The sequence below is a fragment of the Phaenicophaeus curvirostris genome, chromosome Z (assembly GCF_032191515.1).
Source record: "Phaenicophaeus curvirostris isolate KB17595 chromosome Z, BPBGC_Pcur_1.0, whole genome shotgun sequence".
NCBI classification, from domain to species: Eukaryota; Metazoa; Chordata; class Aves; order Cuculiformes; family Cuculidae; genus Phaenicophaeus; species Phaenicophaeus curvirostris.
In genome coordinates this window covers 40,609,861-40,630,719 of record NC_091431.1, presented here as the reverse complement: position 1 = coordinate 40,630,719, position 20,859 = coordinate 40,609,861, and the positions used below count along the sequence as shown (strand labels likewise).

The 20,859-nt window shown below is 38.2% G+C and overlaps 1 protein-coding gene across 4 annotated transcripts in view; it reads left to right on the top strand.

Moving 5' to 3' along the window:
• The window catches only part of ADAMTSL1 (ADAMTS like 1), a 173,889-nt gene that overhangs the window by 73,419 nt on the left and 79,611 nt on the right, over positions 1 to 20,859 (top strand). The window contains exons 8-13 of one of the 4 annotated variants that reach the window (XM_069880686.1): positions 604 to 715; positions 1,331 to 1,469; positions 7,532 to 7,582; positions 11,208 to 11,412; positions 12,654 to 12,801; positions 17,062 to 17,146. In XM_069880686.1, coding sequence (XP_069736787.1) covers positions 604 to 715; positions 1,331 to 1,469; positions 7,532 to 7,582; positions 11,208 to 11,412; positions 12,654 to 12,801; positions 17,062 to 17,146 — 740 coding nt within the window. Of the gene's footprint in view, positions 1 to 603; positions 716 to 1,330; positions 1,470 to 7,505; positions 7,583 to 11,207; positions 11,413 to 12,653; positions 12,802 to 17,061; positions 17,151 to 20,859 lie in introns of those variants that run through there. The other 3 variants (XM_069880690.1, XM_069880687.1, XM_069880688.1) reach the window with 3 other exon arrangements.

Below are 20,859 nucleotides of genomic sequence, written 5' to 3'. Positions count from 1 at the left end.
GTCCCAAGATAAACAATGAGCTAGGAGAGGCTCTTAGTAATAGCATTTTTATTCCCACCTCAGAAATAAAGAGCATTTTTATTCTTACTTCACCTCAGAAATAAAAAAAATGTTAAATTAGCTTTTTTATACTTTTTAATTTCTCATAAGGCAGCCTCCCATTTTTTATTCTGAGATATCTAATATAGTATACATGGCCTCAGAAGGTGTTTAGGAAATATTAAAGGCTTAAAATCCATGTCAATATGGCAGGGACTGCAGGTAGTTGTAGGTGATTTTCTGACGGAATAAATGTTGTTTCTTGCCCTCTGTAGCCATAAAATTATTCAGTAGCACTAACCATGCATATACCGTGAATTCATTATTTCAGAACATGGTCTCAGAATGGTCAGAGGTGCTGCTGATTATGCCCAGTAATTTATTTGTGGCCAAGATTTTACCGCTGATCTATGATCTGTTTCGTTCATTTCATTTTCCTGTTGCAAAATATCTCTGGTATTTCACAGAGCTGCAAGATGTCTCAAAGCTGCAAGATGCATGTGACAGAATGCTTGTTCCCAGTATTTATGACAGGTTCACTCTTTGATATTACATCTTTTTCAGATTCGCTATGCTGGTGCTGCCGACAGTTCAGTTCAGTTTATCTTCTATCAGCCTATCATTCACCAATGGAGGGAAACTGATTTTTTTCCTTGTTCAGCATCCTGTGGAGGAGGTAATGAACTACCACTATATTCCAGAAACAGTTACCTGCATACAGATTCTGTCCCAACTGCTGCACTTACATTTAAACCTGTAAAATGCACAAAATCTAGAAATGAAAGTAGTTAAATCTAAATGAAGGGAGAGATGCAGCAACAGTGATAGCAGCCCATAGATTTTTTTAACATCATAAAGGCTCTCTATATAAAGTTCAGTTTGATATGCATATGAGTGCATTTAATGCTACAACTGTGAAACGTGAGGGCTGATGGGGTCTAAGCATGGTCTGAAATCACAAGATGTCTCCATTCACCCCTGTCCCTACCAGCAGCTTTACCCTCTGAATTGAAACTGAGTGTGTGCGTTTTAGTGACCAAGAAGCATTTCCTTTCTTTTGTTCTAGGCTTTTGAATTTTATTTGACCATACTCGTTATCTTTCGGTTCCTACTACATGTGATTCCAGTTGTTTTCAATCTGATCTGTAAGTCAGCAGCTGTGATGTCTAAAAGCACTAATATTTTCATTCCACTTTTTACCAGAGAGTAACAGGAGAAACAAAGGGAATAACGCAGAGAGAGACAGTAAGAACATCACATAGCATATTACTTCTTCCACTGTGTATTGCAGGTTATCAACTGACATCTGCTGAATGTTTTGATCTGAGAAGCAGCCGGGTAGTAGCAGACCAGTACTGTCACTATTATCCTGAAAATATCAAGCCAAAGCCAAAACTTCAAGAGTGTAATCTGGATCCTTGCCCTGCAAGGTCAGTCAGCTCTAATTTTAAAAGAAACTTAGCTTGAAAAGAGTAAAAGAGAGCAGGAAAATATTCTGTTGCTATAGCTTATATTGTCATTTAACCTACATATTCAACCTCTTTCTAATCCTGAGGATGTACTGTGTAGAAAAAGACCTCTGTTTAGCACCTCCACATTGTGAAGATCAATTTGAAATGGTTGTTTCTTCTCCTCAGATTGCATTTTGCCTCATTATGTGTTATAATATGTGAGAAAACAAATGGTCCATGATTCCATCCCATGATAAACAATTACCTTTTAAGTGTTAGTGAGATGGGAAAGTTTTATGGGTTTTTTACATTTTCTCCTTAATAAAGAGCTTATTTGCAGTTATGGCAGCTTGAAAGACTATAACACAGGAATTTGTTCTAATTATCAATACCTTTTAGCCATGCAAAAAAGGCTCCTTTCTGCTCCCCTGCCAAGCATTCTTTCTTCAGGAGTATAGTGGTTGAAGTCAGTCTGCAGCTACCCATAAATTGCAAGGATGTATTTGTGTAATCTAAACATTTTGGTCCTCTCATGCGGCTTTACTAAAATATAGTTAAGTGCAGCCCAGCAGATATGTGCAAGGATGCCCTAAAGCCATTTCCTTACCTGCTCCTTAATCTCTGAACTGTTTTTGTGCTGGGATGTATTAAGGATATAGTGTTAAGAGCACAGCTTCACTAGGGCTTTGGGCAAAGTATGTCCTGTTGAGCATGTTTTCAGAGGCGTTTTTTCAGCTTAGAGAGCTCTTTCCCCACAATGCAACAAGATGGAAAATTCCTTCTCAAATATTCTATGAAGTTCAGTATTTGGCTTCTCTTGTCCCAGTACTTTCCACAAAATATTTATATTTAATGTCTCATATTACTTAAATATACTAAAAACTTGTAACTCTAATATAAGAAATTTCTTGTGTTTTCTCCTCATTGGTTTTTCTCAGATCAAAAACTTTTTCTTTGAATTCTCCTTTGAGTTGTTTGAGACAAATGTCAGTAAAGTAGAGGCCAGGTATAATCATCTAAGAGACCTAAGTGTGAACATCTAGAAAAAGGGTTGCTGAAAGTTGTGAACTGATATGGAAGCTATCTTTTAGGTTCACCTCTTACAGTACCAAAGGGAAAATAATTTTTTTTAAGCTCTTGGTTCTGATAAATAAATTTCTGAGTCAAATATGTAATTTACCCCCGGAATTTGTTCTGTGGATATTTTTCATACCTTTCACAATAATTTTATATGACATATTCTCAAATGGTAAAACAGATGACTGCGTGGGACATGGGAGGAAGGAGAGGAAAAAAAAATAACAGCTGGGCAGATGTCAGGAAGCAATTTTTGTTTTATATAAGACATAATGGGGCAAAGTTGTTGATATAAAGACACTGAGAGGAGGGAGAGTAATTCAGAAGTACAGCTATGCTTTCTCAGGGTACAGACAGTAACAGAGGAGAACCGGCATTTTGGAAACATTCTGACAACATGCCAAATTGCAAATGATTATTTTCAAAAGTACCTTTGTAAAAAATTCAAGAATCAACAACTCAAACAGAAAAACAGAGGAAATCTGTGCTAACTTCTGGAATCCCAATGCTTTCATACAGTCACAAAGAAGGTAGGTGAAGCAGAACAGTGGGGACAGGAGTGTAAGCAAGGAGGTCATCTTGGCTCTGCAGTGTCTTTGCTGTGTGGGAGCTGCTCTGCTCCACTGGTATAAGACGAAGATGTTAATTTTTCCTGGCAAACTGATTTCCAGTGAGGCATAGCTGATTAGTGATTGCTGACTGTCCCTGTGGTGTGTCAATGATTGCCACAGAAAATAATCCTAGAAGACCATAGTGTCACTGAATAAAGCAGATGAGAGGAGTAGGAAAACTTACAATAAAATTTTCAGGAAAGGGCAGTCTGAAAGAAAAGCTTACATGAATATCAGGAATATCATGCTGGCCTGCAATTAGTTGCCTCTTTAGACTTGGTGCATAGAAATGTTTTACATTATTGCACTTATTATGGCAATAATTAGCAGGATTCCTGGCTTCATGAGTAGCCAAACCAGCTTAGACTGAATGAATGTGGAATATGAGTCAACTTTTCTTTCTGAACTGGTAAATCCAGTTCTGTATATACTCAGAAGAGAACTACTGTGTGTGGAAGATTATTTATCAAACATTTATACATGTTCCTTTTCCAGGTTAAGTAAAGGTGGCCCATCTGTCTAATTAAGGACAGTAATTAGTGTATTGCAAAGGAGATGACGTATCATGGGACCAAGTCCCTTTTTAGCCCCATTTATTATTTATTTTAACAATGCCCTATGCAGCCTCTCACTGACTCTCTTTGGGATCCAGCTCCCACCTTAGAAGGATGGAAAGAAAAGATCTGTTTCTCTGCATTCCATTGAGATTTTACAACAGTCTGTACTTGATGGGCAAGTATATGTATAATATCTACTGATGTAGATAAACTTTTTCAGGTCTTCCAAGTGTTTCCTTTCATTTAATGAATTAGCTGTCCACAGCCAGCTTAAGCTGCTTAAACTTTTTATTATTATTTTCCAATTGTTATTAGTATATTCAATATATTTTGGAACATTGCTCAGATAGCAGAGTCCCTGTCATGCAGATCATTTAATCTGAGGTGCAACAGATTTCAGTGAAGACCTAAATATTTGCTGTGTAAATCTCCATCAGGAAAGAGGTGTAATAGCTCCAGCCACCTGGGAATGCAGGCAGCACTGTGGAGAGGAAGCCCTCAGGAAAATAGAACCTACAGCAGGCATCAAGGTTGTGAGTCAGAGGTGTGCGAGTGTCCTGCAGAGACTGAGCACTGGCACAGCAGGGTGCAAGAGCAGTAGAATAGGAGCAGCAGGTACCCCTACCCACTCCTGGCATCAGCACATCATCCCCATGCTGGGTCACGCTACCCCAAGGCATCTCAGGCAGAGATGCCCTTTGCTGGCTCTTCTCCCAGCTTTAGCCTCCGTGCCCCTGCTCAGCACAGCAGGTGGCCAACCTGAGATCCTGGGCATACAGGATAGGGTGGTGGGAAGGGCTGACATCTTCTTGGAGAGACAGTCATTGGGGAGCTACAGAGGAAAAGCATTCACATCTGTCATTTATGCTAAGGAAGTAGCTTAAGGAGAAAAAGTAGCTACTGGGGAAGATGGCATTAAACAGGACTTTCAAGGAACACACCTACAGGCATGTGTCCCAGAGAAAAGCCAAACATTTACAGAGGTGGCAGGCTTGGATGTGTGCAACTCCTGATCCAGCTGGAGTTGTGCCTTGGAAGTGCAACTGTGCTGAAGCTGCCATCACAAACAGAATAATTTGGTTTGTGCTTCTGCTCATTGAAAGGAGGTTTGCTGTAGGCGTTGTGTGAATGAGTCCTGTTAGCTACTCCCACGTCAGCCAGAAATGTCAGTGTAGTGAAGGAGTTATTACATGTTCTGTTCATTTAGGACACCATCCCCTTTGCATTGTCTGAGTAATCTCTTCTATCTTTTTATAGGAGTATGATAGATTCATGGAATTTAAGCCACTTTGTCCAGTAAAGAATAACAGGGTTCACCAAAGCAATCTCTAAGATGTTTTTTAAATTGTTTGCTTAGGCTTGTCTACATAGGACTAGTTAGGATCTGCTGATCTGTTGTATCTTCAAGCCAATTTTTGAAGTCATGAGTTAAGATGTCATATATTATTCTGTGGGTCTTTTTCCTTATTGTTACCATGGGACTTAACGTTGCTGGGGATCATTATCTTGCAGTTTCATAATGAGAGCCTTTCATGGCCCCTCATGTATGCACAAGTACAGTGTCAGTAGCTCTGTGGAGCTCTATGCCATTTACATAAATGCAGTTTATGTATGCAGAAATCTTTAAGAGTCAAACCTTCCAATGGCAATATTAGTCTAGTGCTTTGTAAATATTATCTAATCTTCGTAACAGTGTTTGGATGTGGTACGGTCATTTCCATTGGAATGGTCTTGGATATTATGCATTCTAATGCATGTAGACCTGTATATGCATACAGATCATGTTTATTAGAAAGAAAACATTTCTCACTGCATTGAGTAGTGAGATATGTTTTGAAATCCATTTCTTTCTTTCTTAGTATAATTCTTTCATTTCCCAACTTGGTAGGTTAACGTTTTAGCGAGCTGAAAAGTACCAAGTCTTCAGAGTGGAAATTCAGCAGCAGTTGTGGAAGAGTTGGAATAACAGCAGAGGTTAGCAAAAGCACAAACCAAAAAAACCCTACCATCAGAAAACATCCCCTAACATCTTCCTAAAATACTAGTACACAATTTCTGAAACTTCTCCAGGCATTTGTCTGTCAAGATAAGACTGAAAAGGCATGTTCATTGGCCATACTCTAAATGACCTGTTTGTCTTTTCCAAAGTTTGCCAGTGCCAGAACTGTCTGTCCCTAGATTTTTGGATTTTTTTCAGGATATAGGCAGCTCTCCGAACATGCAAATATGCACACTCATGCAGAGGAACCCTGTGACTGCATAAGCTGCTAATCTTAGAGGGACCTGTCTAGTCCCCATCATACACTCCCAAGGCTCCATCATCTTCCCGCACTTTAGCTGGAAAATTCCAGCATGCCAACCCAGCACAGACTCCTCACTGTGGAAACACAATGGGATCCATTCTCCTGTCATGGACAAGTTATGCACATAAAAACCCTATTGACTGAAAGGAGAATAGGCCCCTTTAGCCCCAGCATGAGAAGATTCCTTTGAATGCTTACAGCATTTTTCTATGAACTTTTCTGAGGATGGAGAATACTTTCTCCCTTCCCCCTCCTTTTTTCCTTCCCCGTTGTTGAAATCCTTAGCAGCATACCTAACACCTCTCATCTGTATAAGGCTCTCAAAAATTACCTTTGTTCTTTTGAGTTGGGTTTCTCTCTCCATAACTTGGGTAGGGACATACTTCTTATTTTTATGCCATTTTCATTCACTCCTCAATGTTTCTGCCCACCTGCCCCATCCAAGTGCCCTGTTGCGCAGTGACTTTGATGAAACTGATACATGAAGTATTCTGGGATCATCTATTTGATGTTAAGATATGTCTGATATTTGGGAGACAACATGGGTAGAGTTACTCTGAGTTGGAAACTGTAAAAAAGTGCAAACAAAAGATGAAACTGCAGACTAGCAGTTCAGTGAGATCCTGTAGTTGCCAGCAAGTGACTTCCGTCTCACATGTAACTGGCATGATAATGGCTCAGATCATTACTAATTTTGATACACACTATAGCTTTCTATAAGCTTTAGATGTTATTTATTTAGGTTTTTAGAATACTGTAGCAATAACACTACAGCATACCAAGCTAACTAGTCAAGAAAACACCTAAACCAAAGAAACAAACAAAAATTCAACCTAACACATTACTCTTCTCTCTGGGTCCTTCTTTCCTCCGGAAAACCCCTAATAAATAGGTAGGTTCTGAAAATGAATGAAATCAGTCTGATTTAATGTGGAGAGACAAATATTGCAGATTTGAATTCTTACACTGGGATTCCATGAACTTCTCATCCTGGCCACTGTAAAAGCATATGTTTTATCTGAAGGGCAGAAACAATCATATACTTGTTTAAAAAAGGTTTTGATCTAGAGGTCTGTGAAGCAAACAGAAGTTCCCTTGTTGTCTGCAGTGACTATGGATGCAAGCTCCAAGAGAGTATTAAGTGTGGAAACACTTTTTTTCTTTAATATTCAATATTAACCTTATAAATTTAAATAATATTTGGACAACAGATTTGGATCACTTGTGGTAATGGATTGCTTCTTAATTAAACAGTATTATATTCATAAGAGCAAAGTATTAATTTGTGTTTATTCTTTGAGCGACTCAGAAACAGTAGAATGGGAGCATAAGTTTTGTTTCAAATGCAATAGCAATTTAGTAAAATATATTGTTTATTTGTGGTGAGTTTTTGTACTATTGTGTTAAAAAAAAGTTGTATAATGTAATCATTTAGTGTTTATTTTATTATGTGTACCTTCTACTCAGAGGGTTGGCATTATTGTTCCTAACAGTGATGGATACAAGCAGATCATGCCCTATGACCTCTACCATCCCCTTCCTCGGTATGTAAAACAGTCAACCAGATGCTAGGATTAACAAATACATTTACTAATTCTTTTCCTCTTCTGTTCATTTCTGCTTTGCTCACAAACTGAATTAACAAATGCTGCTCTTCTGTTGCTTTAAACTCCTGCAGATTAACCTAGAGATGTTTAAGGGCTAACCTGTTTTTATAAATTCTGTTGATGCAGAACTGAAATTATATTCTAGCTGAAGCATCAGTGCGGACTTATTAAGTGTATCGTCCATTTCTTTGTCTCTTTCTTCACCCCCCATCCCCAACTCTGCTTTTCTATCACACCTTTCCTTTACTCCTCTCTGAACAAGACTATAACCTGTGGCTTCATGATGAGCCATCAGCTTTCTCTTCAGTGAGGCTGCTTCTTACATGCTTATAAATTGTGAGATTTTGGATTTAGATGCTCTTAGTGTTGTGTTGTGATGCTGTAAACCCATGCTAATGCCTTCCCCGGGAGCATCAATTAATTGGCTTTTCTAAGAAATCAGAGATCAGAGGCAGGAGCAGGATCAAGGCCTGATTTGTATTAATAATTATCTCACAATTAAAATGTCTTTGCTATAAGACCGAAGATCCTTATGGAAATAAACACACGGGGGAATTACTCTTAAAGCAGTGAATAAGATAGGTGCTGATAAAAATGTTAGGTAGCTGAGGGATAATAACCTTTTTGTTTTGAAATATTGCCTGGACTTCCAATAGTACTGTGCTATGTTTCCTTCTTCATTAATTTATTGTACCTTGGAGTATGAAATCACAGAAGGAATGCCCTGGGCAACTTGTTAGTCTTATGCTGTTAAGGAAACACCCTTCCCCAAACCGCACTGAGGCCTAATATAAAGAGTGTTCAGCATCAGTGTGCAAGCGTAATGCATTTTTGTTCAACAGTTTCCAGCCAGATCATAGACCCACACCAGACTGTAAGAAGACAAGAAGAAGAGCAGCTTACATGCCACATATTGTGACTGCCATTCATGTTGATGCTCTTTATCAGTCACAGAATGCTCTGAGTTGGAAGGGACCCACGAGGATTATTGAGTCCAAGTCCTATCACTGCATAGGACAACCCCAAAACCTACAGCATGTGTCTGAGGGCATTGTCCAAATGATCCACGTCATTTGGATTAGACTTTTCTATTCCTAGCTAAGTGCTTAAGATTATGTACACAGTCATTATCACCAAAAATTCATGAGATATAGAATATGCCCCCATATCTAATTAATTTTTTCTGGAACACACTTTTCTCAAAAATTAAACCTCTGTTAGTGAGGAATATGGAAGCTAGAATATTATAACAGGGTTTAATTCTCTAGCTTTGAATAAAATATGTTATTTGAATTGTGTACAAAGGCCATGTACATTGACAAAAGATGGGGAACAGCTTTGTATCAGAGGATGATTTGGCAGTAGTTAACAGTGTAGCGACTGTATTTAAGGAATAAGCATCCTGAGCTGGCAGCTGAAGAAAATCCAAAGTAAAGGATCAAAACACTTGGAGTTATTTGGCTTTCAGTAATGCTGAAAGCAAAAACAAAGAAAAATCAATGCTTGGAAATGATCAAAAGACTGAAACTGCTTCTCAAGCTGCTCTGCATTACAGTCTCACCCCATAGTTGTCCCTCTATATTCACTTTACCAGCCACACTATTCTTCTTTAACCCTCTGCCATCAATTGCTCAGGCGACAACTGATAGCTGGGACCTCTGCCCCTCTTTTTCCTCTCTGCTGTTTCAGTGCTACTTCCCCTTTTTTCCCTCTCCACAACTCCCACATGTGCTCCTGTGAACCTATAAACAGGGCTCAGGTCTTCCTCCTTCACCCAAAGAGTCCCTTATCCAGACTTCAGAGGCAGCAGAGACTGAACAGACAACAAGCCTGGCATGAGACAGAGCCAAGTAAAGGCAAGAAAAAATGTCTTTCCCCGGAACTTCATGAGTTTGAGCAAAAAAAAACCCAAACCAAAAAAATTCAAGGCAAACCAGAGAGGCCTTGGTTGCATTACTTATCTGAGGCTGACACCTGTTAGCAGGAACAGAGGAGAGTGACAAACACTCCAGAAGTGGAGCGTAAATCTAGGAAATCATCTTCACAAGAGTTCCTACTGCAATCCCCTATCCGTGAATTTTATCACAAAGTGAGAAAGGCATGGTTCAGGAGATATAGTGCTTATTTTTAATGCACCACTGATTCTTTTCATAAATTCTAGGTCAATGTTGCACCCTTTGTACCTGGATCAGAGCTGTGACACCTACTTTAAGTTGCATACAACAGAAAACTTCATCTTCCAATCTTGCACTCATACAAATACCGAGAACCAAACCACTTGCCTAGATTTAAGTTGCTTGGTATTGCTGAGGTTGCCTAAAGTATCTAGAAATTTCTCCCAAAGACTCCAGGGAATTCCTGGTGCCATCAATTTTTATGCCTGGGAAAAGCTGGCTCAGGCTGGCTGCAGCACTTTCTGCTGTTTATGAGTTTTAGTTTGAGGACTATTCATTTAGATTTGTGGTAGTGAGAAACCACAGCTCTTATCTAGGAAACTTGTTCAGCAGAGCCACAGGTAGCACATCTGAACTAAAAACATTGTTAAAATTACATGTTTCTCACATACGTGGCTAATGCTGAGTACATGATCATGCATATGGCCTGGTGTAAACATGGTTTCACCACTTCTTAGTGGTGAGTCATGGAAAGAATCAGTGGCTTTACCATTCATAAGCAGCTATTAACATAAACCATTTTACACGAAGTTTTGTGGCACTTTCAAACAGAAGCCAAGTATTGGTAGTGCTTACATGTTCTGGAGCTGATGAGAAAAAGATGATATTGCTTAACAATCTTGGTATTCTTGTAATTGTTGCTTAATAAAAATAATTCCTTTCTATTAAGTGGTAGAACATGATTTTCCTCCTTGCCTGAAAGAGGAAATGGGTGAATTTTTTTCCACAAAAACAATTTTTAAAGGCAAAAAAACCCAAAATTATGACCAAAATAATTGTTTCAAACATTATTCTTGATGTCCTTATCAAAAGGACATTTGCCTTTGGAAGAAAAAGAAAGAAAAAAGATAGACCACGTACACTTTTATACCAAGTATTCTGTCAGTATAATCACATCTTCTTTTAGGTAATTTCCTTCCATTTTCTTTTTTTTACTCAGATTCATTTGTTTTCCTGGAAAGAAACACTGCTATTTCCTTGTGTGTTCTTGCAAAAGGAGCTTCAGCTACAGGGCACACTAATCTTCCAGTGATGTGTGACAAAGATTCCTTACAAGATGACAAGTTGCGAGACATGATAATCCCATCAATTAAATTAAAGGAATTAAGTTAAAAGTATTTAGAGTTTCTGTGGTAGAAGTCACTGGGTTAGTTGGGGCAGGAGTTTTTCTGTCAGTAATCTGTGACTTAAAGACAGCAGCCCAGAGATCGCATTGCTGTTTTGGCTATTTATGAATATATATGTAATTATTTTTTACCGGCATTAATCAGAAAAATAACCTTCCTGCAGACAGCCCTTTATGCATTTGGGGAGTGTAGGCGGATGTGGGGGCAACGGGGGTTTCTTTTCATGATGTCTCTCTGCATTGGGTTTTTATTTTTCCCCAGATGGGAAAGTACACCCTGGACTGCCTGTTCCACATCCTGTGGAGGGGGCATTCAAAGCCGCAGTGTCTCATGTGTGGAAGAAGACATTCAGGGGTATATCAGCCCCGTGGAAGAATGGAAATGCATGTATACTCCAAAGATGCCTGTTATCCAGCCTTGCAATATATTTGACTGCCCAAAGTGGCTTGCTCAGGAATGGTCTCCGGTAATCAGCTTAACTTTGTTGGTTTTGTATTTACAGCAGTACAAGTACATTTTAAATTGTAGTTTAGTGAGCTTGTTGAAGGAGGAACATACACAACTTTCTTTCCTTATTACCATGACCTCTGTTTTAAATTATGTTATTTGTGTAACTGCAAAGTAAATATTCAGGAATAATGTGTTAATATTAACATGATTAGAGACAATGATGGAAGAACAGATGAGATCTGTAATGTTAATTAGTGACCTTCTAGTAATAATATACTGGGAATGTAAAATAAGTAGAACAAAACCAGTGAGCATGTATATCTTTTTACAGCTTTTCAGCCTTAAATTGAATATGATGAATTGCTGAGAAATTTACAGAAATAAGTAAAGCCACAAATGATTCTGCTCTTTAATGCTCATATTTTCTGTTCCTGACTCACTTTTTCGTCTGTATGAAAGAAAATGTCTTTTTTTTAAAATGTCTATCTACCAAAGCAGGAAAGTACTTTGATGTTGGACATAGTCTTAATCTTGAATGTAGCTTCTCAAGAAATTAAATAGGTTTTAGAAGCTCAGCAAGCTCACCTACAGGTGAGGTGTTCTGGACTGATTGCAAAGTGTTTCATGTTTTCTAGATGAAAGCTGCTGTTCAAGAGTAAAGTAATATTGGTAGTATCCATAGTCCTACCTGCTGGTTGGCAGTTTTGATCCTTCCCTGTGAACCTCTTCTAAAACAATCTGTATAGGAGGAAAAATTGATGTGCCTTACAAAAAAAAAAATGAAAAAAGACTTAAGAAAGTGTCTCAGGGAATAAAGCCCAAACTTTACCATTCAGTTTGGTGTCATGTTCCAGAATAGCTGAGTGTCACCTCTGTTAACCCATACGCCCCAGTACTTTGTCCAAGCAAAGCAGAGTGGCTCCTGATGAAACTGACAGAGTGTTACTGAGCAAGTCCGATATGGGACAGATGGCCACAAGCCAAGTAGCCAATGCTGAGAAAGAGGCACTACAAAAGAAATTCAGCAGCAAAACGTCCAAATCAAGTAAAAGTGCAGAGCAAAAAGGCAAAAATAGGTGTCAAATTTATACCTTATCCATAACTACCAAAGATTATGACTAATTTATGTTCAGAGTTGGGGTTTTCTGCATCATGTTTTGGTCTTTGATGTACACATACTTCTCTTTCCTATTCCCTTTTATTTATCACTCATGTGACATAGCACATGCACCTTTTTTTTTCTTTTTTTTTCCTCAGTGCACTGTGACCTGTGGACAAGGACTTAGATACCGTGTGGTCCTTTGCATTGATCACAGAGGGGTGCATACAGGGGGCTGTAACCTTAAAACAAAGCCACACATAAAAGAAGAATGCATTGTACCCACTCCTTGCTACAAACCTAAAGGTAATGAGGCAGAAGGGTTCTCATAAAATTTTTAGAGCTCTTCTATCTTTAGCAGTTTTGGTTTGTTGCTAGTAGCACTGTTTCCACCTCCTTGAACTGTGAATTTGCACATTTTAGGTCTGCCATTCCTATTCCAATCTGCCTGATAGCAGCTTGGAGTGGGTGCTGGCCTCTTCCTTTTTGTTAGAATCTCAGAGGTATTCACTGCTAATTTGTACTCTAGCAGACCAAGCAATATAAATGTAAATTTGAATGTAATCTAAGGAAGTTTGACCTCATTGATTGTGTGTGGGCTGAATTTGTGCTGTATTTTAAAAGGAATTAAATACATAAATAACATTTATGGTAGATAAATGTAACCATAATTTTAAATTACATATTCATAACTTGGAACTTGAAATATGTCAGATGCAAGCACTGTATAATATATTCTAATATCAAGTTCCTCTTACTAGCAAGGCTGCAAAATTTGGCAGGCTAGCTGATTTGAAGTGTTTTATAGGAAGGAGTACTCACAATTTATATAAAAATGTTTCTTGACTTGGGCCTTAGATAGAGAGTAATACTGGGTTGAGAGAAGAAGAAAATACTTCTGGAGCTGTTTGGATGTTCTTATTGGGTTGGGAATACTAGAAAAAGTCCTGAAGAATGAATTGGATTAATGGGCAGTGGACAGGTGCATCAGCCACAGGTATTTGACTGTTTCCGTGGGTATATAAGCATGCATGTGTTTTTGTGTGTGTGCAGCTCTATTGATACAACCTCTGTATCTGTATGCTGACTGACTTATAGAAAATTCTAGGCTACAGCAATGTAGATGAACTTGATATCCCTAAGCTGGAGACTTAAATCTGCCCATAAGAAAATATAAATCCTTTTAAAAATTAATTGCTATCCTGGTAGATATTAAGAACACTTATTACGAGGCCCTGTGAAATAAATGTCCTATGACCTCATGCTCGTCCAAGGTGGAACGGTGAAATTTTGGATTTTTAATTTCTGCACTCAGTGGCTGATAATGGGTGCATTTGCCAAGTTTCAAGATTTGAATTTATCTACATGTGGGAATTTTCTGTGGCTGCTGGGGAGGAATAGGTATCTTTGAGTCCTGTTTTACTGGCTGACATAAGCTCTCTCTGTCCACCTTCCATGATGAAAAAAAAGTCTCTGTGTGTATCAGCATGACCTTGAGGCTCAGATGGGGGTTCAGTAGGTTTGGGCTCAGTCAGCTGCTTTTTGGGGCTCTACTTGTTCATAGTGTTCGGAACACGGGTAAAGCAAGATTCTGTCAGCCTGCAGCATACAGTGTATGCAAAATGCAGCAAGACACCAAAGAATCAGGCGTTACAAACCACCCACAACTGACTTCTGCCTAGGGAACCTGAGAAGCGTGCAAGACTAGACAGGAAAGCTTTGTTTGACTGCATCTGTAAAAAAGCCTCTTCCAATTGGACTTACCTGGGAATAAAGTAAATTGCTGTTTCCTGGAAGCTCACTCTTGTGACACAGTACCATCTTAACTCTGGATCAAGTCTTATGCTGCCCTTTGCAGCACAGCGCTTGGGCTGGTGGATAAGAAGCCTTATAGAGGTGTCTGAGGGAACTGGAGTTGCTTGGCCTAGAAAGAAGGAGGCTGAGGAGAGACCTTTTCACTGTTTACAACTACCTGAAAGAAGGTTGTAGTGAGGTGAATGTTGGTCTCTTCTCCCAGGTAACAAGGGACAGGACAAGAGAAAATCGTGTCAAGTTTCCCCAGGGGAGGTTCAGATTAGTTATCAGGAAAAAATTTTTCTCTGAAAGGGTTATCAAGCACTGGAACAGACTGCCTAGGAATGTAGTTGAGTCAGCACCTGTGGAGATATTTAAAAGGCAGGTAGATGAGGTGCACGAGGACAGTAGTAGTGCACAGGTACAGTTGGACTCGATCTCAAATATCTTTTCCAACCAAACGATTCTATGATTCTATGATACATGAATAATTTCTGATTGTAGACAGTTATTTATTTCTTCCATATTTTCCCATGAGATGGAAAGTCATATGAAAAGCGTACTCTTTTACTTGGACTTACTTGTATTCCTCATCTTGGTTCTGCAGTGCTCACAGTCATCCTGTTGTAATGCAAGTGGTAATGTTTGAAAATCCATGTATCTCAAGGCCAAATCATACTTCCAGAAGACACTTGAACCAGATGATATCTAGACATCTCTTATTGTATTTATGTGCTGGTAGTTTGCCCTTTTTATTTCACAAATCTAGAATTAGAAATCTGGAGTAGTAGGGGTAGCAAAGTTCCTCTCTTCTATTGAATGTTTTAATTATAGCACGCTTTTTCTTTCTGGAGCTGGATTAATATAAAGCTGACTGAAGCAGCAAGATGAAAGATGTGGAACTCCCTCTCCTGTTAACACACTGTGCTAAACAGAAATATAATGCAAATAGTTTAGGTAATTTATTTCATTTTAATTTATTCAAGCACTGAGGCACTTTATCTTATACCAATAATGGGAAAAATAGGTTATCCCTGGATTAAGTAATGATCTTCAGTTTTAATAGAGAAGGTGCATTCAACTTCCTGTGTAATATAGGCTTTAAGTGTTTTTACTGGAACTGTTATTTAAAAGGAGAGATTTTACTTAAATCTCCAAAGATAAAAATTCCTCCTTAACTTGTGCTAGGAGTGCTCTTTATTGATTTTTTTTTGTCAAAGCACACTGTACAATATTAACATTTCTAATCCTCTAACAAATTTTACAGTGTATATGATAATCAACTACACCTTTAAAAAAAGAAAAGTTATTTTAAAAGTCACATAACAGGTAACAGTACACAAGAACTTTAGCTTTTTACAAGCACCTGCATCGAAGCAAAAATGCACTGAAGTAATATTGGGCTTTCAAAACCCATAAAACAAGCTGCAGAACATATAAACAGAAAGTTTTCCTATGTATTTTGGATAACAAATGCGGTAAAATATAAATTAAAGTAAGAGCTGTGCTGGCAAATATTCATCCCTAAATAGCACTACATTAGGGTAAGAACTTGGCAGGCTGTTTCTGAGAGAGAGGCATAGTAACTCTCTGTTACTGTCCCCTTTTTCCTCAACTAATAACTTGCTTCAAGGAAAGTTTCAGTAGCTGAGAAATCAAGTTCTAAGTTGTTCCTCTATGATACAACTGAGGGGAAACTTTGTCTATATATGTGAAATGCTCACCGTTGTGCACAACAGTCACAGAAAAGTCCTGATTATTCTGAATGACGTTAATCTGTTCCCATTGATGAGTACAGTTCTGTGCATTATTTAATCCCAAAAGGCTTAGGTGATTTGGAAGTGGCAAATAGGCTCGTGCCTGGTTCTCCTCAGTGGTCTTAAGTCTCACTCCATTTTATTTGCATTTTTCCCCCTGATCCTAGCCCAGAACATTTTGTTGAAATACAAACCTCCTTCTCAAATCATACTGCCAAATTTGTTCTTGCTTTATTCCCCTGCAGAGCTGAAATGTCTCCACTGCCTTTAGCTCAAATACCTATTTTGACACCACATGAAAGCGGAGTTTGGCTCACGAAGCAACGTGGCCCTGCACTCCCCAGAGTAGAGCAGCTCATTACACTGCACACATCCTGGAAGAGAAGAAAAGCAGCTCTACTGTTTTCCATCAGAAATGACAGAAAAAGTATCAAGCTCATTTTTTAAAACCCACATAGCTGATGAGCTGATAAACTTAAAGTAGAAAAATATAGCTGAGCCGTTTTATTACCGTTCCTCTGTTTTTCTGTGGTATCACTCATCAAATCAGATTTTCTTCCTTTTTGTAATCTATCAAAAACAATCTTAATGTGTCTTCTGAAGTTCTAAAATTTAAGGGTAAACACAGGGATTTTATATATTTTGCCTTTGCAGTGTCAGTGGAAGCCTGTTACACTTGCAAGTCTCTCTTCAAAAAATACTTTCCAAAATGCCTGCTTTTACAGCTCAGTTGTATAGTCTGAAAGTGAATTACTTTGCCTTTCTAACTTTAGAACACCATAGCCCTTCTAGCTGAAACAGTGAAATGTCTGGCCATAAAACCTTGTGTTACGGTGGTGAAGGATGTCCTCTCTCTCCTGCTCTTCTTACTCTCCCTTTCTTCTTTGTGCACGGCCTCCATGTGGATGAAGCCACATGTGCATGACAAGCAATCTCGGCAAGAAAGGGGAGGTTGGCACATGTAGCAACATAACTGCATGCTTCCTATTTTCACGTGCTTGTGTTTGTTCCATAGAGAAACTTCCTGTGGAAGCAAAGTTGCCATGGTATAAGCAGGCTCAAGAGCTGGAGGAGGGAGCAGTGGTGTCTGAAGAGCCATCGTAAGTCTTAATAATTTGCTTATATCAATCAGTCTCTTAAAATTGTATTTGGCTTTCATTAAAGTGTAAAGACTAACCCCAAACCTGTGGAAATCAATGGGTTTAAGTCTGTGTCACACTTAGATATGAAGAGACAGAATTCAAGAGGGCAAATGCAGATGTAATTTGGGCAAATATATACATATTTTATTTAAGTTCATTTAAAATAATGTTGTAGTGAGAATTTGTCTACGTACATAGTTACGTGTATATGTGTGTATATGCACTACCGCTGTATCTCCGCACCTCAGTACCATCATTTTTTCTCACAATACCCCTGTGAAGTAAGAGATAAAATACAAGGTAGCCAACGTTGATTCCCCCTCACCTCTTGCCCTAGGAAAAGTGTAGTAACAGTAAATAAAATTAATTAACTTTAGCAAAAAATATACCCAGCCCTGTGGTTTGGATTGCCTTACCATCACTTACCTGATAACTTCAAGGATTTTCCCCTCTCTGCTTTTCTAGCTACTTCATGTTCTTTGCCCAGCCACTTTTGCAACATGAATCTCAGGCAGTACCATGTACCCTGTTAGTAGCTCTTCCTCCTGCTACAGACCCTCATGGATTACAGGTTGGCCTACTTACATACATTAACAGTTCCCTTGTATTATGGCTGCCTGAAGTGATAGACACTGTACATTTTCCATCTAAATAAATGAAAACTAACTCATTTTATCTGCCATTTTTCATTTCTTTTTTCCCTATTCACTAGTCTCCTCCTTTGTGAAAAAATTGCCATCGAATTAGAAAGAGGTGGAGGGTGTAAAGTAGTTGCAGATAAGACTGAAGAAAAAGATATTACAGTAAAAAGCTGGAGAAGAACACTTCTACTTAGAGTTGATACCTCCCTTTTTAATGTATCAATAAGAAAATTTTATTATATGAAGCTGACCTTGTATAGTCAGGTTCTTCACAGAATGCAATTGAAAATACATTTTAGCAGATCCTCCAAGTGCTTCATTTCATTAATAGCAGGACTGCAGAAGAAGTTAGAAAAATTAAGTGCTTTTAAAAGATGCTCAGAATTTCATTCAGAATTGAGTTTTATTGTCACTTATGGATAGTTAATCTACCTTAGCCCAATAAAATTGCAACGAAAAGGAAGCTGCAATACAAGTGTTGTACCAATAAACCTTTAGCAATGAGGCTTAGAAATTAAAAATACTGTTGTGATTATGTTTTGGATTTTTTGATTCTGGAAATGCCTGCTATACTTGTAACCTCTGTACACAGCTTTAATCAATATCCAGTTCCTCGTGGCTGGCTGAGCACATGGCATTTTTTATTGCAACTGCAGCTGTGTATTAGCCTGAAAAACATTGCTTTTTTCAATAGAGTTGCAGGTTTGGCATGGTTAATCTGAGCTGAAGTAATTTGAAACTGTAACACTGAAATTAAACTAGCGACATATATAATAAAGCCCTTTAAAAAAGGTTAATTTAATCCAGCTGCCATATATATACAAAAATACATACACATACATGTATACATTTACACATTTATACATGCATACATTTATGCCTTTATACATGCATATATGTACACACATATTCATTTATGTGTATGTATATTAGTAGAAGCTATCACATGTAATTTAATGCCATGTTTAGCTGTTTCCAGAGTTTCATAGGGTTTGTGTATTGATTAATTCAGGCTTGGAAAATCCAATATTTGTGAATATATTCTTCATTTGTAAGTACAGCTTATTTTCTTGTGACTTTACTTGTGATTATATTTAACCACTTGGCTAAATATGCATTCATCAAACTGTAAATAACCCCTGGAAGCATTCTTAAAAAAAGATGCATGATTGGGAAGTTCATCTAAAGGAATCATACTGAAATGTGGTTGTACCTGAAAAAATTTGTTACATTGACCTTTTTTTTAGATAAATTTTGTGAACAATATTAATGCTACTGTAGAAAAAGAGTGTAGTAATATATACATAAATATATTTAGTTTTAAATAAGTATATGTACTTTAAAATATTAACAAGAGAGGGCTTGTAAACAATAGGCATAACCTGCAGGGAGTGATGAAGAGGCTTTTGTTTATTATGTTATCGTGTGTTTTAATAACATATCTGGAAAACTCACTTGTGATATTAAAACCAGATCTTGAGAGATATAAATGGAACAAGATTTGAGAACTTTGAAATGTTTCAAGTGCAGCTGTGACTTCTCCTTACTTTATAGTTCACTGCTTTCCTGAAATAAAGCCCCTGTTCTACAAGGATATCTTAACGTTTTTGCCTCATCTTATGCAACACCCCAGTGATACCGGTGGGATAATAATACATTAATACAGTGGGATGCAGTCGTGACTAGGTTTATTCTGCCATGGAGTGATGTTTTGTGCATTTCTTTCTCCCTGCAAAGCCCGACTCTGGGACCCTGTGTAATCTTTACTGCAGACTGATGACAAATTAAGGAGACATTAAAGTAATTTCAAGTATAGATTTTTATAGGTATTGACTAACTGCTAAAATAAAAGGGAAGAAGTCAGTATCTTTATGCAATCTTTCCCAAAGCTCAGTGGTATCCATGCCTGGTGTTTAGTTTGGAATGATCTTCAGTGATGAGAAAGACCAAATAAGAACTCAGAAAACTTGTGCTCAAAGGGTCATCTATGCAATCTTTGTCTCTAAAATGTAACAACCATCTGTATACTGTTCCAGAATATCTAATCTGTTGACAGCAACCTGGAACAGTGAATGGCCACATAAAATTAGTTTTGGTGCCTCGCTGTTAATAGTGTTTTTCATTAATGTCTAACATTAAACCATTATTTGGTTTAGATCATGGTTAGTAGATTGAAAAAGTGCATGTACTGACATTAAAAAAAAAAAAAAGGAGATAAAGTATTCCAAGCTCACAAAGATACAATCTGCAATCAATTTTGATGCCAGTTATATAGCATCACTTGTTGTCATTCAGCTATGTAGGGATTTCAAACACACTGACTAGTTGAAAAGCAAGCTGTATTACATGATAAAGCACCTTGTGGCCTGTGTTTCTGCAGCTGTGCAGAGACACTGTGTAATACTCCATGGCCTGCCATGCTGACAGATGTCAGGCTATCAACCACATATTAAAAGAGATGAATAATCAGTCCAGAGTGTCGATGCATGCTGATTTCAGGGCCAGAATAGTCAAGAGTTTTAGCGTGTAGATCAAGCACTAATTGTTGTAAGACAGAGTGTGAAGTGGCCAGCTATTTTGCTGACTGTCAATTTAAGTCTTAGTGTCTTATGCTTAAGAGTGTTGTAGCATGTTACTTTGCTGTAAATATTTTCAGAGAACATATCAGGATTTGTGAAAAAAAACCAGTTTTAATCGCTTGCTTCGCCTCCTGAGGAAGCCACTTCTTTTCTCTGATTCAGTAGAGTGGAGCTGGCTGGGCAAAGTTTGAAGATGGGAGTTGAGCTGGTCAGCCAGGATGGGCTTACTTTGAGAACCCACTCCCTCACTCAGCTGAGAGGTAACACAGGGCAGAGGTGAGGTGGAATAGAGTGGGAGGGAAGCAGTTGTAGAGCAGGAGGAACAGCAGAAGACATCCAGTGGCACAGTAAGCCAGGTGCTGAAGAGGCAGTATTGTGTGTTCATGATCATGTTTGCTTGAAGCTGGGATAATGGAATTTTCTTCAGCATTTTTCTTCTTATGTGGTTTTC